This window comes from Pyxicephalus adspersus, chromosome 8 (assembly GCF_032062135.1).
Source record: "Pyxicephalus adspersus chromosome 8, UCB_Pads_2.0, whole genome shotgun sequence".
Lineage (NCBI taxonomy): Eukaryota > Metazoa > Chordata > Amphibia > Anura > Pyxicephalidae > Pyxicephalus > Pyxicephalus adspersus.
The window spans coordinates 14,698,027-14,714,135 of record NC_092865.1 but is presented as its reverse complement, the minus strand read 5'-3'; the positions used below and the strand labels follow the sequence as shown (position 1 = coordinate 14,714,135).

The following is a 16,109-nucleotide window of genomic DNA, read 5'->3' as shown; positions in this document are numbered from 1 at the left end:
ATCCTTTTCTTAAATGGGGAAAAAAAACACCAATGTCATTCATGCGCAGTCAAAGCAGAACTTTTTTTTTTTCCCCTTACCACAAGCTACGTCACTCGACCTCATGTCTGCGCAGTTGAGAACAGGTGACGTAGGCAGGAGCCTGAAGAAGGGGAAGGAAGTTGGTGGTGCCAGGCATTTCCTCTGCACTGGGACAAGGGATTCCAGGAGGATGCGGGACCTGATCCAGGAAACCTCCAGAGGGATTGGTGGATCTGCAAACATAAAGGTGAGTGAGGGTTTGTTTTTTTTCACTTCTGCTTCAAATTATCCCAGTACAATTTTTTTTCAACAAAATTCTGTTCTCAAACATGAAATCTGCTCAGGTGCGAATACTTTTTGATTTTTTTTTTTTTTTTATTTGTCAAAAGGAAATACAAATATTACTTTTTAATCCTAACTATAATAATAAAAAGATATTCAAAACTTTGTTTATATTATATTATATTTCTTAGAGGGATGAATGCTACCATCGGGTCGATATTTCTGTGGATTCAAGAGCATCATGTCTCATCATTCCCTTCACAGGAAACAATTCTACCTTTCCCTAATGCCATATACAGGGTTGATGATTTCGGTTTCATGATGTGAAAATGAAGTAGGCCAAACACTGATCAAAAGGTGCAATACCAGGGAGGCAATCAGTATTGATCGCTTGCCAAGGTTAACCTATTGACCAGCACATCCAATATTGCAATGTAATTCAGCAGGGAACACTCCATAACAACCAGCAGCCAACTCAAGCCTTTCCCAATAGATGCTGCTTGTTAGGAACTACTCCATGCTGAATTATGTAAATACAAACATACTGGTTTTAATATTTTTTCTTAGATTCAGTCTGTTTTTTTAATCAAACCTTTTGTCTAATCAAGTTAAAACATGCTTTACATTAAAGAGTGATCTTACCAGATCTTTTAATTACACATTAAAATACATCAGTTTTCTATAAATTATTCTTTATTAAATACAAAAAAGGTTTATCCTTTATATAAGGTCTAAATATTGGCTAAATACAAGGTCTATATATAAGGTAACATAATAAAAATAATGTTCTGCATAAAAAAGTGTCGGTTCTAGGGCATTGAGTCAAGAACTTGAATTGGGAAATGAACTGTAAATGGCAGAGTCACTATAAAACTGTACAAGTATTTAGTATGGAGGGGTCATCACACGGAATACATTGGTGGACTGGATATTCCAGACTGGGACTTCTTCTGGGCTAATTCCGCTTTTAGCACATCCAGATCCAAAGATGCTTGTTTCCTCATCTAGAATTGAAAAAGAAAGTGAAAGAAAGTTTTTTTGCTGTGGTTGATTTATTCTTACAATCTGGTTTGGTGACCATTGTTTCTCGGATAGAAAGATTTGGGGACTATAACATTTTACAGCTGTGTCCAGAATAAGAACAGTAGGTAACTCCCCTAATGGGTACACCACCAAGGGGAAATCTCTTGCGCTTGGACATACCAACAGCAGGATCTGCATAGGACACAACATTCTCATTCCACCAGCAGGACCGCAATACATATAAGACAACAAATGCACCGTATTTTCAATCTTATCTTCATTTCTACAACACTGTACCAAACTTTTTAGATGTGACCCAGGGCCCCCCCTAAAGAATCCAGAATGACCTCTTATATCTAAAGTATTCCACCTTTCCACCTGCTCAATTCCAAAGTTGCAAACAACAGTCTCATCCCAAGGTCTGTAACCTTTCCTGACATAGATCATATTGGTATTCTTTTTTTATTATATACACTTTGCTATCATATGATATAACTACACCAAAAGGGCTCTCCCATCTCTCTCCTATTTGTTTTTAATTGATCATTCTTTTCTACTTGAGAGTAACTAAGAAAAAGATTCACCAGCAACAAAATCACTGGTGTGACATAGAGCCAACTAGTGGACATTTAACAGGGATAACTGGAATTTGTTTGAAAGCACCTAAGCAGATAATTACAGAATTGGGTCTTGTGATTTAGGTGCTTGTGTCAGAAAACCGTGGTTAAGGAATACAGGCTGGTAAAGCCGAGTGGTCAATCTTCCACTCTACACTCCTTTCCAGCACTGTGCATAGCAATAAAGCCTTAATTATGTGCAGTACAGACCATTCCTCCCCCAGTCTTGCTATAAAGGAGTGTACAAGATACCTAAATAAAACAGATTCAGTTGCAAAATGTGTTTTAATAACCATGAAATAAGATTAAATATTGCTTGTACTTCAGCTTTATCACAACCTGCATGTGGACATCTGGTTTGCATTGTGTGCTGGGGCATGTTTGTCTTTTATATCACCTTTGCAGAAATAAAAGGTTTACAAAGTAAAAAAAGTACCTTAATTTCAATAAGAAGCTTGATTCTGGCATTCTCTAATTTACGCTTTAGCTCATCAACTTCATGTTGCTTGGTGGTAATCTTCATAATTATGGAGTTCTAGAGAGGTGACACATTGATAAAATAAAACATTTCTTTTAAAGAGTTAAAGAATCGGACCACATAGAACAAGCTTTACAGTTGTGGTAGTCGACATGTTCATATCAGACTCTTCCCACCTGCCACTGATATTTTAGCAGCTCTTTATTGATTTTTCTGCTGGGTTGTTCATGTAATGATAATATGGTAGATGCAGCATGAGACGTAAAACACCCCATCATCCCATGGCTAATGCAAGACCTGTAAAATAAGTAACGCATGCAAAGACTCCTCACTGTCTACCCAAGACTGAACATCTTGGGTGATCTTATACTTTATTTTAAAACCCATTTATATTTCAAAAAATAAAATATAGTATATACAAATTACATATTTAAACAGCATGAAATGAAATCTAACTATATATGCTTTTTTAACAATTTATTTATTTTTGTTAAAGTGTACTTTCTTCTAGGTTTGGATAGAATAGAGAAGTGCTGCTAACCTATTTGTCTTGGTGACCATTCTCCTTAATAAAGTGATGGGACATCCAAATGTTTACAGTTATCTCTAGAGAAAGCTGAGCGTAAATCCTTTAACACCTGTTCCTGTGAACAGTCTCACTCCTGTGAACTGTCTCATTGAAGAGATTTCCATTCTCTTGTTACGTCTGATGAAGGATGAAGACAGCAAAAATGACACACACAGGAGTTTAAGTGTTTCCTTTCTCTCTAAAACTGAAAATTCTGAATATTCCCAGTATAAATAATCTAGCTGGCAGTATTTATCTACCTTGGAATTGGCAGCCAGTGTGGGGTGTTTGGCTCGCTTCTTACTGTCTCTGGCTGCAAGTTGGCCCAAAAGCTTCTGGTAGTAGCCCTCTAGGTCTTTTTTCAGCTTGTTTAGAGTCTCCTCCAGGTTAGATGTGACTTTCTTGGTCTCAAAGTATTTCTTTTTCCAGGAGTCTCTTGCTAGTATAAAATATAAAGTTTGTACATCACAGAAACCTTTGCAAAAACGTTGCTCTTAGATGTGCCATCGTTAACAAATTTACCTAACATAAATCACCAAAAGTAGGCTTTAAGAAGTGCATTGATGTATATTTTATGGCCAGAAGTTTGTGAACACACAATTATTACACCTACTATATGGTGCATAAGGACACAATTAGGTTTTAGTGTTTCCCATTAAGAGTACTATTAAAGTTACATGATGCAAAGACATGTATCTCTAATCTTGTGGCAACTCATTAGGGAAGACCCCTTTCTTTTCCAGCCCAAAAGTGTCCTTGTGGCTAGGTCTATCAATAGTTTATTGGATCAGTGTAAATTAACTCAAGTGGTCTTCACAGAACCCAGATTTCAACACTATTGAACACATTTATGTTGAATTTGAAGGTCAGGTCTTTTCACCCAACTTCAGGGCTTCCTTCCAAATGCTCTTTTGGCTAAATGGACACAATTTTTTTCACAGACATACTCATTTGTCCTTTGGATAGCCATTTACCAAATGGCTATTTACCACCCATTTACCAAAATGGGTGGGCTGTTAAGCTGCAAAGAGGGCCAACAACATAATGCAAATTGATGTGAAACAAAAAGTATATATATATATATATATATATATGGTAAAGTGTCCACATTTTTTTATCATATCTTCAGTTGTTGAAAAAAAATCTGAGCAACCTAGGAGCTTCAAATGCCCAGTGAAGTCAGCATATAAAATCTGACCGGGTTACAACCGCCCCCCCCCTCCTGATTCTGCAATACAATGCATGTGTCTCTGTGGCCAATAGATGGTTTGCATGGTATTGTAGGGTGCCAGAACATATAAAGCTTTATAATAAAAACAGAAATTGATTGCCAAACATGGCCTCTCACAAGGGGCCTAATTTACTAAAGCTCCCGGAGACTGGGAAAGATAGACTATCATGGGAGAACCAGTGTGATTAGGCAAACTGGAATGGTTCTGGTTCAGGACTGAAATCATTTGACAATAATTGGAAAATTATTTCTAAGAAATCCATTCCTGATTTTCTTTTTCACCCAGGTTCTCCCCTGATAGTCTTCTCCAATCTTCGAAAGCTTTAATAAATTTAGGCACAATGTCATTACAGACAGTCACAATATGACCTTGTCCATTAACCCCACTCTTCCTGTTATAAAAAAAAAGCTAAAAGTCTTAAAATGAGCTGTAAGCCAATCAGTACCAACCGATACCTTGCTGACGTCTGAGTTTCTGTTGCTCCAGTAATACTTTGGTTTTCTTTACCAGTTCTTCGCGCACTTTCTCCAGCTGGATCCGCTCTGCTCTTACCCGGTTCAGTTGTTCCAGAACAGTTTCATCTTTACAATTAAAGAGAGAGTAAATCTTAAGTTTAGGAATATTGAGCCTGTGATGTGTAAAAATGTACATCTATGACCAAAGATTGCACCAAAAACACAGCTACAGGTGATACCTTTTAATCTTACAGACAAAGTAATGTATGTAGGAAGGATTGTTTTCCCCTGTTGGAGCAAATTAAACAAGGTTTTTTTTGCCTTCCTCTGGATTAAATATACCCATAGGATTTATATCTGGGATATGTGGTTGGACTTGATTGACTTAAGTCTTTTTCAACCTAACTGACTATGTAACTATGTAGCTATATCAGTGACTACATGTATTGTTGAATTGCATTGTACAATTTATCATTCTCTTTTACTCATTTTATTCAAAATTGAAATTTAGGCTATAAATGGAGTCTGGATGGGGCCTGTCTTATATACTAATGGACTCTGGTGAAGAGTTAACATGCCATGGAGTCCCACTTTTTCAGCTGCAGCAGAAATATCTGTGCTTTTGATGCTACCTGTCCATCATTGCAAACAATTTACCAGCACTTTCTAATGACAGTTTAAAAAGCCATACAAAAACTAAAACAGCATTTGTGTAGGTTCTCTCTATAACATTGTGTTGTCTAATCACCAGTAAGGATTCAGGGCTTACCGTGTGTTGGCACCTGGGGTTTTGGTGGCTCAATTGTTGGGAAATCTGGCAGAAGTGGTGGAGATGGAGGAGGCCTGTAATGTGTTGGCTCTGCTAGAGGTCTAAAAGAAGTACCACCAAACTGTAAAAACATATGATGAGATGTGGAAGATGCACAGAATAAATAGATTATAACAGACCAAAGCTAACCAAACATAAAGGAGCCGTTATCCAGGTATTGCACTGAACCCACTCTTAAAGCTCGGTTTGCTAAAAATATATATCTATTCGTAGCTCAGTCCCGAGACATGGTGCTTGTTTTAGTCTGTTTTCAAGCCAATTTTCTTTATATGTTAATCTGGTGAGCCTGTCAGAAACACACATCTTGATGTAGGGTGACAACACTCACTGAACTGTATCTATAGAGGGTTTGTTGTCACACCAGGATAGGAAGTGTGTTAGGGCTATATGTTAGGTGTTCTGTAGTACTAAAGAATGCAAAGTACAGAGGACATGGCTAGGAGTTTGAACTTCTGGCAGTATCAGCAAGTCCTTTTTTTGCACTTATTAAAAGTAAATGTACCACTGAATTATATATTTTCTAACGCTAAAAGGGAGCAACTAAGAGGAAATACATAAGGGTGATTTTTTTACTTCCCATTCCTTTTTTACTTCTCAATTTTCAATCCAATAAAATATTAGATTTAAAGTAAATCCAAAAAAAAGCAGATCATATTTCCCCCTCTGATTTTCCCTTCCTTGAACAAATATAATTAAAAACTCTTATGTTTTACCTGACCGTCCTTATTTCTTGATTGACCATGTGCAGGGTCTGCTGCTATATACCTTTCTTGGCTGTAAATAAAACAAATAATATAATATTTTTTGCATACAACACTTAGTGATATTTTCTTTGCATTTAAAGTCCAAAATTACCGTTTGTAGTAAGAACGATCTGTTTCTGCCCCTAAAACAGAATGTTCAATCCCAGAATCCCCAGTCATGTTTCTACTCGACAATTTTTTGGTGTCAGAGATGGCAGCATTTGATGCTTTATTGAGAGAATTGGAGATTTTTCCTGTTGGGCAAAAATATAGTTATGATGAAAAGAATCTAGAAGCAATGAGAGTCAGGTGTAGTATAGGCTCCTGCTTTCCCCTATAGCAAAGTCTGTTGCGAAAAACAATAGATGTTCTGGAGAAAAGGGTTTAGTGGGAAATTAGATCAAGTTAAAACACCAAACAACAGTAATATTATTATAGTTAAATGGGATTCAGTATAAAATTATACATTTATATAAAAATCAGATATAATTGTGTTATGATACCATAGGAAAGGCAACCCCATTACATTTGTGTTGAATGAAGAATACCTTGAGTCTCCCTTCCATCCTCTCTTCCATCTCTCTAGGGTGGCAAGGACCTAGTTTAATGCCATAAATGAAGCCAATTGCTTCTCCCCTCTCAATGGCACTCTGGCCGGCCAAACAGCTGAATAGGAGAGACAGTATACATATCAGGTGGTGGGCAGGGGGACCTAATGGGAACATACTAAGATTATCTTGGGCCTAGGGGGGAACAGCTTGGAGGATTCCATTAGACAATGATGTAAAAAACTGATATGGAGCAGGTAACATTCAAGAGAAGAAGGTGTGCTAGTTAGCAGGGAAGGGAAACACTGTAATTCTTTAGACTGGGGGGATACAAATACAACCAACAAGCCCCTTACGGTAGGAACAGATTTCTAAGGGCTAAAGAACCTTACTGTGCAACCTCTGTTTTGATCTAAACATCACAATGATAATATAAGTATTATTTTATAGTCAGATTGTCCTGTTTTTTCACCCACTTATTAGAAAATAATGTTTTGGGATACAAGTCTACTTTAAAAGAGCACTTTTGGCTGTCAATTTTACCAATTGCGTTATGTTCCAAGAGAATTAAATACCTAAATCAATTGGAGGTAATACATTGTTATCAATTTGAGAATGATACTGCATAAGATTGGAGATGGGCACACTCTCCCGACCCTTCTTGTTCCAAATGTAGCTCTTTCTGAGGTTATCTTCCTGGGGTAGCTGTGGTGCTGTTACATTATTCTCACTAGCAGGCTGTGGTGCTGGTTTGTCCCAGGTTGGGGCAATAACAGTGGTCTCAGAGCGCTCAGATCCAGAATATTCAGTGTGATGATGGTGCTGATCAGGGGTGACAGTTGACCCATATGTGCTGTCCTCATTACTGCCTCCAGGTAGAAGATATAACTCTGGTTCACGTGCCTTTAAAAACAAAACAGATTGTGCTTCATCATGAGCACCATAGTAGTAAATTTTATACAAGTTGTTACCAATATTTAAAAATGAGGGAAATTTAATGAATTTATTAAAGGTCTAAAGCTTAGATTCGGAACTAATCATATAGTAGCTATAGAGATTTACATATCAGATGTACAAGATGAATGTCAGGATTCATCACATTTTTTGCAATATGTAAATACATGGCTATCTCTTTTACATATTGAAAAAATGTGTTTTAAGAAACAAATTGTAAGCTTTTTTGGGGGGAGGTCCCCACCCTTTCCAATAAAATGCCATACTTACATAAGGTGGAGCAAAAGCTTTCAGTTTTAGTTCTGTTTCTTGCCTTGCCTTTACCTAAAAGGAGATATTAGGTGAAATTAAAAAAGATGGAAAAAGTATGGAAGCTTTTCATTTTCATAAGCCGTAATAGTGTTGATCTAGATCAGTGTTTCTCAACTTTTTTAACATGGGGGAACAGGAAACGAAACTCCTGCTATAATTACTATATCCACAGCACACTGAACATTAGTGTGGAGGTCAGTAGGAAGAATGCCTCTTACATTGCTGGTCAGTGGGAAGAATGTCATCCTTACAGATAGCAGAAAAGATCATTGTAATCACTTAAACTGACCTCAGCAAACTGATTGTTGCTCAAGGAACCCGTAGCAACCCCTGGAAGAACCCTGGTTGAGAAACACTGATCTATATCATGAGGCTGTGCCTGGAGCAAATTAACTCACTACAGTCAGTCCAGTCAAAGAATCTTTTTATATATATGTATTTATACAGTATATGAATTTCTAAATTTAATATCACAAGATAAAGTAAATACATTCTAGTAGACTCAGGCCAGTTCTGTGTTGGTCATTGACCACCCAGTAAACTATAATTATTTACTGCTAGGTAAATTGGTCTTCTCTTTCATGACTACTAAAAAGAGTTTAAAGTGGACCTGGACTAAGGAAGTTGTGCCCCAAAAAACAAGCAATTAACCAGTATTATGTATAGGGTCTATGTAACTGATCTTTTGCCAATTACTGACTTATCATGCCTTGCTCTGCAATAGTTCTGTGTTGAGATAGCTATCTTGTAAACAGAGCAGGGATTTGCTTCCTCCTATCAGAGCTGCCCCTGATGACAGGTAATCTAAAGACTAGTGGTGAAATATGAAAGAAGCAACTAGAAAGATATAGAAATCGCAGATCTACAGAATAAATACAGCAGCAAATGGGTTTCCTTGCACCTAGCGTTGTTAGCTACAGCTTCTTCTCCTCCTAGAAAAACAGTGAGCATCAGTTCAGTTATTACATCACCAAATTTCACCTTAATTCTGTTAGGATTAGCTGTCAGAGGCAGCGGTGCCTTAGATGATCTTATTTTTTATGGATGGCACAGTGGCTCACAGGTTAGCACTCTGGTTTTGCAGTGCTAGGTCCCAGGTTTGAGTCTTGGACAGGGCACTCTCTGCATGGAGTTTGCAGGTTCCCCCTGTGTTTGTGTGGGTTTTCCCAAGGTATTCCAGTTTCCTAACACATTTCAAAAACAGGTTAGGTTAATTGGCTTCCCCCAAACTGACCTTAGACTGTGGTAATGACATATGATTATGGTACGGACATTGGATTGTGAGCCCCTTTGAGGGACAACAATGACTTTGGACTTTGTGAAGAGCTGCATATGTTGCCTCTAAATAAATACTAATTAATATTATTCAGCAGATATATAACCTCAATATTTAGCAGGGATAACAGACAATAAGCAGATATTCAGAGTACTGCTTAGGCAAATTAACATTACAAAATGTTCCCCAAGGAATAGCAAATAACTATTTGTGTTCAGGACCACTTTAATTTTTCATTTTTATCAGCTAACGTACTAACACATTGCATGTATGACAGCTGTTAAAAGCATATTGTACAAGGTTATCCTTCCATTGGCTAGAAGCTCCTTTACCCAAAGGCTGGAGCTGAGCCTATTTAGGAGCATATAGAGAAGGATCCCTCACTAAACTTTTAGAAATTACAGTAGCAGAAAGTAAAGTTGTGAAATGGCTGTAAAGGTTGTGAAAGCACATCACCGGGAAGCTGAACAAATATTTGGCCACACAACAATGGAATCACGTTGCCAGGACCAAGACGGCTGCCAGGCAGAGCAGTGACAGTAATAGAAACAGGAAAACTAAGATACAATCCAAACTATTGCTTTCAGACTCAGTACATAATCACAGCAAGCCCTGTGCAAGTAATTGCTCGAAAAATTCCTTTACATCCTCCTAATTCTTGAGGCACTTTAGCTCACTTACACTTACTTAGTAAATCTAGCCTGACCTGTCACGCTTGTTGCATTCTCTGTAGATAAGCTGTTTTATGCTTACCAAAGTCAGATGGAGGAGGGGTAGGCATGTAATAAACCAATTTTTGTCTCTTTCTTTTTTTGTTTTAAGTGGACTTTTCAGTAACCTATTCTTTCCATATCCTCCCCTGGTGATATCAAATGTATAGAAAAAGTATAAGTAAAAAACTTACAACAGCAAGACTGCTTCCAACATATTTTAAGAACACAAATTTGTCTGCCAGAGCATCTTCCCCTAGGAACTCAGCAAGATTCTCCCGCAGTGTTCGCAGCCTCATATCAGGTGGTACTCTGAAATAGATACAGTTATCTTTGTGATATTACTATATTGGGAAACACCATGGCTAAAATAGTTGACGCTCTGTGATTCTGCATGGAGTGTGTACTATATGTGTGACCCACATTGCGTCAATTACATTGGGATTTTCCATTTAGATTATTGGCTAACCCCCAATTTCCCCCAACAATTGAGAAAGGGACATTAGACTGTGCAAATATTTGAGAACCAGTGATGATGGAATTAGATCTATGTACTTAGTTAAATGTTGCCAATGTATACAAACACTGGAAGTGATTAAATAAAATATATTGTACTTTGTAAACTGCTGTCCATGCTGGATTATTAATGAAAAAATATATTGTGTACTAATAATCAAAGTTTAAAAAAACGTATGTAAACCTGAAGAATAATATTCTTCCCTCTTGGTATGTTAAATATACAATTTCAGGCATTTTCTTTAATAAATTTCATTTTTGCAGTTTTTTAAACAAGTTCACAAGGAGACTGACATTGCCAGTATATGTGACGGTATAAAGGTTGACACAAGTGTGTTTTATGGAAACAGCCAAAAGATAGTCGCCAAAGAGGAGATCAGTGAATGGAAGTTCACATATCTCCTCCAACTCTTTATTCTGCATGAATCCTGGCTCAAAATACTGGTATTTTACGTTGAAAAACCATTGTGAGCTCCTGACTTTGGTTTTGCATCGAAAGGGTATATGGATTTATTGTGCATCAATGGCTCATTTAAATGGATGGTTCCCAGGTGGTTGACATACTGCCAGCTGTCATTGCCAACAAATGTGCCAATAAAGGAGGTATTAATGGGTGGTAAATACCGTTCATTAACCACTTCAGACTTGCCTTAAATAAGTAAAATTTCAGATATAGTATTTTAGGTTACTAATCTTGTTGTTCTTTCCATAATGATAAATATGTCAAGGATAGGTAAGTTTGGTCGAGTTAGATAGCTTTAGTTCTCACCTTATGAACCCAAGTGAGATGAATCTGTAGATCACATCAATGGATACTTTATTCAACTTGGGATTCCATAATTCTTCTGGCACAAGATAGACATGAAGCTCAATCAGCTGGAATGGAGAAAAATATTAGAGCCACCATGATTCTGATGTTTAAACTTAGAACAGCCCAAAATACAACATACAAAGTCAAGCTTTGGAAGAAAATGGAAAAAAATAGAAAAACTTGGTATAATCTGTAAGTGGCTGTGAACCATTTCACAAAGTAAAGAATGAATGGTGGAAGCAAAGACACAGCCAGGCATCAAGAATTTTCAGTAGGAGACATAGCAATGGCAGCCTATGTACGAATATGATGACAAATGGTATGCATAGCTGCAACTTCTTTTAGTTTTTTCTTAGGGATGATTTAAAACCCCAGGTTGTTGTATGGGGAATGGAAGGCCAAAAGCAGCAGTGCCATGCATAGTCTTCATCAGAGGTGTATGTTTTGTATACCAATTTCAATTATCAATGGATTGGGATTATCAGTGTTGAGATACTGAAAGGTTAGGTAAAAGGTGCCCCTAGACCTTAAATATTTGCTTCTAGCTACCTGATTTGCAGTACATGTACACACATATATATATATATATATATATATATATATATATGAGTGTGTGTGTGTGTGTGTGTGTGTGTGTGTGTGATAAACGTCCCCCATAGAGTTAAACATACTTTATATATATATATATATATGAGTGTGTGTGTGTGTGTGTGTGTGTGTGTGTGTGATAAACGTCCCCCATAGAGTTAAACATACTTAATATATATAAATTGGGAAGTGGGACTGATATACAATGTAATAGGTTAACCAGTAAATGAGGCCTCCTTTTACCCCACTTCAATATTTTTAATACTGATTTACAGCACAGTGATTAAAAGAAAAGTTTTCAGTCTTCATTTCAGCAGATTTCACAATCATCAACCCATGCACTGTGCTAGGAAGAAACCCTATACCAAAAAAAATACATTGAACAAATTCAATGGCTGATTAAAGTATACCTTAGTGCAGCAGCTAAATACATAGATAAAGTTCATTTGTGGATGCGGTTTTACCTGCCAAAGGTTTCCTATTTCTGCCATCAAGTCCCAAGATTTACATTACTCTGCCATACAGCACAACCCTGGCTGGCTTGACTGGGACCCTGATTTTATTTTGCAGAAGTTAAGTTACAGTTATAGGTTCTGTACTTTCCCAGCCTGCAAATAGGCAGTGAAAGGAGAAAGAGCAGACTAATAAAGTCATCTCTCTGCCACTGCTCTTTCCTCCATCTGTGTTCTATGCAAGGTAGCACATCTGTTTATGTGGCTTTTACCTACCCCATTCTTTGCTTAGCTGTAGAGAAGCTAATATGAAGCCACATTCAGGAACTTACATTGCTTGAATTGAAAAAGTACCTTTAATAATTATTAAGAGCTAAGGTTAAGTAAGCACTTGCAGCCAGGGTAGCCAGGGTTAGGGCAGGTGGCTGGTATTGCAGTATTGCACCACGTGCAGGCATGCCATGAACCGAAAGGGTTCAAACAGGTTCACATCTGCAATAGTATCCATGAGCTTGTTTATTTTGATCTTAGTGGTTGAAAAATCACAAATATTGATTATTTACTCTATGTCTATTTCTTCCAAAGGATAACATGCTGTCATTTAATGTAGATCTCTGTTAAAGTGATTGTACTAGGCTACACCTAAAACTGACATATGATCCATGCATGCATTTATTGCTAATTTAAACATGTCAGAGATCTAAACGTATTAAAATGCCATAAATACATACACTTATTACAACTAGTGATATTACTACTGTTGTTTTTGTGAAATCAAAGCATGGAGTTGAGGTCTGGTTATTATTATTATTATTAAACAGGATTTATATAGCGCCAACATATTACGCAGCGCTGTACATTAAAAATGGTTACTCACATCATCTGATTTTTAATTATTCAGAGATCCAGCACCATAGTTACATAGTAGTTACATACGTCCATCAAGTTCAACCACTAGGGAAATAAACATATCCCAGATATAAAACCCTATAAGACATAGTTGGTCCAGAAGGAAAGCAAAAAAACCCTGGTACAACTTGCTTCAACAGGGCAAAAAAGAAATCCTTCCTGATTCTATGAGGCAATCGGATGTTCCCTGGATCAACAATCTCTGTTATTTTTACTTTAAAGCCTTAATTCCCAGTTATATTCTGTGCTTCTAGAAAATATCCAGCTTTTTCCTAAAGCAATCTATAGCAGTTGCTTAAACTACTTCCTGGGGGAGCCGATTCCACATTTTCACAGACATTACAGTGAAGAATCCCTTCCTTATTCGAAGCTTAAACTTCTTTTCCTCCAGATGCAAAGAGTGCCCTCTTGTTCTTTGAAATGATCTTAAAGTGAAATATGAGGAAGAGAATTCTCTATGTGGACCGTTTATATATTTATACAGGGTGATCATATCCCCCTTAAACGTCTCTTCTCAAGGGGGAATAGATTCACTTAAGCTAATCTCTCCTCATAGCTGAGATCCTCCGTTCCTTTTATTAATTTAGTTGCCCTTCTCTGCACTCTCTCCAATTCAGCAATGTCCTTTTTGTGAACAGGTGCCCAAAACTTGACACATATTCCAGATGTGGTCTGACCAATGCTTTGTACAGGGGCAGGATTATGTCTCCATCCCTGCAGTCTATTCCTTTGATATTACAGCTTGGCATTGCATGCTGTTATTAGGTCTATGATCTACCAGAACCCTCAGATCCTTTTCCATTTCAGACTCCCCCAAATGTTTTCCCCCTAGACAGTATGAATCATGCATGTTGTGCATAACTTTACATTTATCTATATTAAATGTCATTTGCCACTTGGCTACCCAATCAAACAGTACATCCAGGTCTGCTTTTAGATTATAGACATCCTGTATGGATTTAATTCCATTATATAGTTTGGTGTCATCTGCAAACACAGAAATGGTACTTTTATTCCCAAACTCTATATCATTTATAAAGATGGTAAACAGTAAAGGACCCAACACTGAACCCTGGGGTACACCACTAATAACCTTAGACCATTCAGAGTATGAATCATTAATTACAACTCTCTGGATGTGATCCTTAAGCCAGTTCTCTATCCATTTACAGATAGACTTTTCTAAACCCATTGACCCTAACTTGCGTATTAACCGTCTGTGGGGTACAGTGTCAAATGCTTTAGCAAAGTCCAAGTACACTATATCAACTGCTACTCCACTGTCTACCTGTTTACTTTCTTCCTCAGAAAAAGAGAATAAATTTGTTTGACAACTTCTTTGTTGAAGCCATGATGACTATCAATTATAATATTATTTTCTAGCAGAAACTCATCTATGTGGTTTTTTATGAAATTCTCTAGGACCTTTCCAACTATGGACGTTAAACTAACGGGTCTGTAGTTACCTGGTAATGACTTTGCTCCCTTTTTGAAGATAGGTGGTTGTGCTACATTTTCTTTTGTTTTTGACATTTTTTGTGACTGTTAAATAAGAAATTGCTCCAATAATCACCAATACAAAAGCGAACAAGTGAAAATTAACTAAAGACTTAAATATTCTTACCATTTATTAAAGGAAATCAACTTTAATTAGGAGAATATCTGGTTATATTACCATGTAGGTGGCAGCAATTTTTGCTATAGGGTGACAACAGTTGTGCTCCAGTCACCCTATTATGTCCTATTCTAAGTGGCCATGCCAACACATATTGTGCAAACGTGGACCATCATTGACACCAACCAGAAGCTAATGGTATCATTGGGCACATAGACGGGATAGAGTTAAAGGTGGATGGACGATATTGGCACCAGTCTGAAAAAGCAATTTTTATATTTTAAAATAATTAAAGTAATTGTTTTTTATATTAAAACTAAATGTCATCCAGTTAAGGCTTAGATGTATTTCAAGTTAAATGTGAATCTAAAAGCTCGTATGTGATAACAAACCCTAAAATTACACATTAAATCCAAATAGAAACATGTATGAATCATAAGTAAAAGGAATTGCATATTTTCTAATTGAATCTCATGTAAAAAATGTGTACATTTTGGGTAAACGTTGAATCTCAGTTTGTATTCAATTTATAAGGATCAATTGTTTTAGTTTAGCAGATAAAAGTGCTCACCCCAGCTGTAGATGGCCTTGTCTGACTCATTGGAGTTTGAACTTGGTAGCTGTCCATGGTGAAGGAAATCCTAGAGTGGCTCTTGGCATCCCGGTAGAAATTTGATTAACGAATGGATAGATATTTTTTATTCCAGGGTCTGTGAAAACTGGTAACATTCAGTTATGTAGTAATGAAAGCCTTCACTGTTCAGTGTATGTTCCATTCAGTTGAGCATAGGCACTTAGCTGACACACCCTAAATACACAAGCATTGTCAGTATTGGAACTACAGCTACATTGCAACACAGGCTGGATAAGCCTTGTTTTGTTTTGCGTGTTACAAATTAGCAGGGTGACTCCGTAGTCAAGAAACTGCTTTGTTCAGTTACTGGGTAGCTGCAATTTCTTAATCAGGGATTTGTTAATAGAAAGTTCTTTAATTCACAGAATATTCCTACCAAAAAAAATTTGAAAACGTTTATAACCCAGAATGGTTTACGAAGCAGGTACAGCAGTGAAGAGCAAACAGATATTAAAACGAATTTGTTTAATTTATAATTTTACTACTTTACTACTTTACTACTACTAACAACTGCTTCAATTTGAAGATAAATAATT

The 16,109-nt window shown here is 37.0% G+C and overlaps 1 protein-coding gene across 3 annotated transcripts; it reads right to left on the bottom strand.

Moving 5' to 3' along the window:
- Positions 1-978: 978 nt before the first annotated feature.
- Positions 979-15,849, bottom strand: SPATA1 (spermatogenesis associated 1). Of its 3 annotated transcripts, none has more exons than XM_072419569.1 (12): positions 15,511-15,849; positions 11,334-11,440; positions 10,243-10,360; positions 8,021-8,074; positions 7,372-7,699; positions 6,361-6,502; positions 6,219-6,279; positions 5,446-5,566; positions 4,671-4,802; positions 3,250-3,428; positions 2,380-2,478; positions 979-1,307 (listed from the first exon to the last, which is right to left on the bottom strand). In XM_072419569.1, exons 1-12 carry the CDS (start codon positions 15,565-15,567, stop codon positions 1,206-1,208), a joined length of 1,500 nt encoding a protein of 499 aa, XP_072275670.1. In that variant the 5' UTR covers positions 15,568-15,849; the 3' UTR covers positions 979-1,205. The 3 variants fall into 3 exon arrangements, with proteins under 3 accessions (XP_072275670.1, XP_072275671.1, XP_072275673.1); XM_072419570.1 differs by having other exon boundaries at positions 4,677-4,802; positions 15,511-15,844; XM_072419572.1 differs by lacking the exon at positions 15,511-15,849 and adding an exon at positions 12,428-12,583.
- Between the last annotated feature and the right edge of the window lie 260 nt (positions 15,850-16,109).

Coding starts and splice junctions, on each gene's coding strand:
- SPATA1 (XM_072419569.1), bottom strand. CDS start 15,567: ATGGACAGCTACCAAGTTCAAACTCCAATGAGTCAGACAAGGCCATCT. Junction 11,441..15,510: donor CAAGGCCATCTACAGCTGGG/GTGAGCACTTTT, acceptor TCTCCATTCCAG/CTGATTGAGCTTCATGTCTA. Junction 10,361..11,333: donor ATCTCACTTGGGTTCATAAG/GTGAGAACTAAA, acceptor TATCTATTTCAG/AGTACCACCTGATATGAGGC.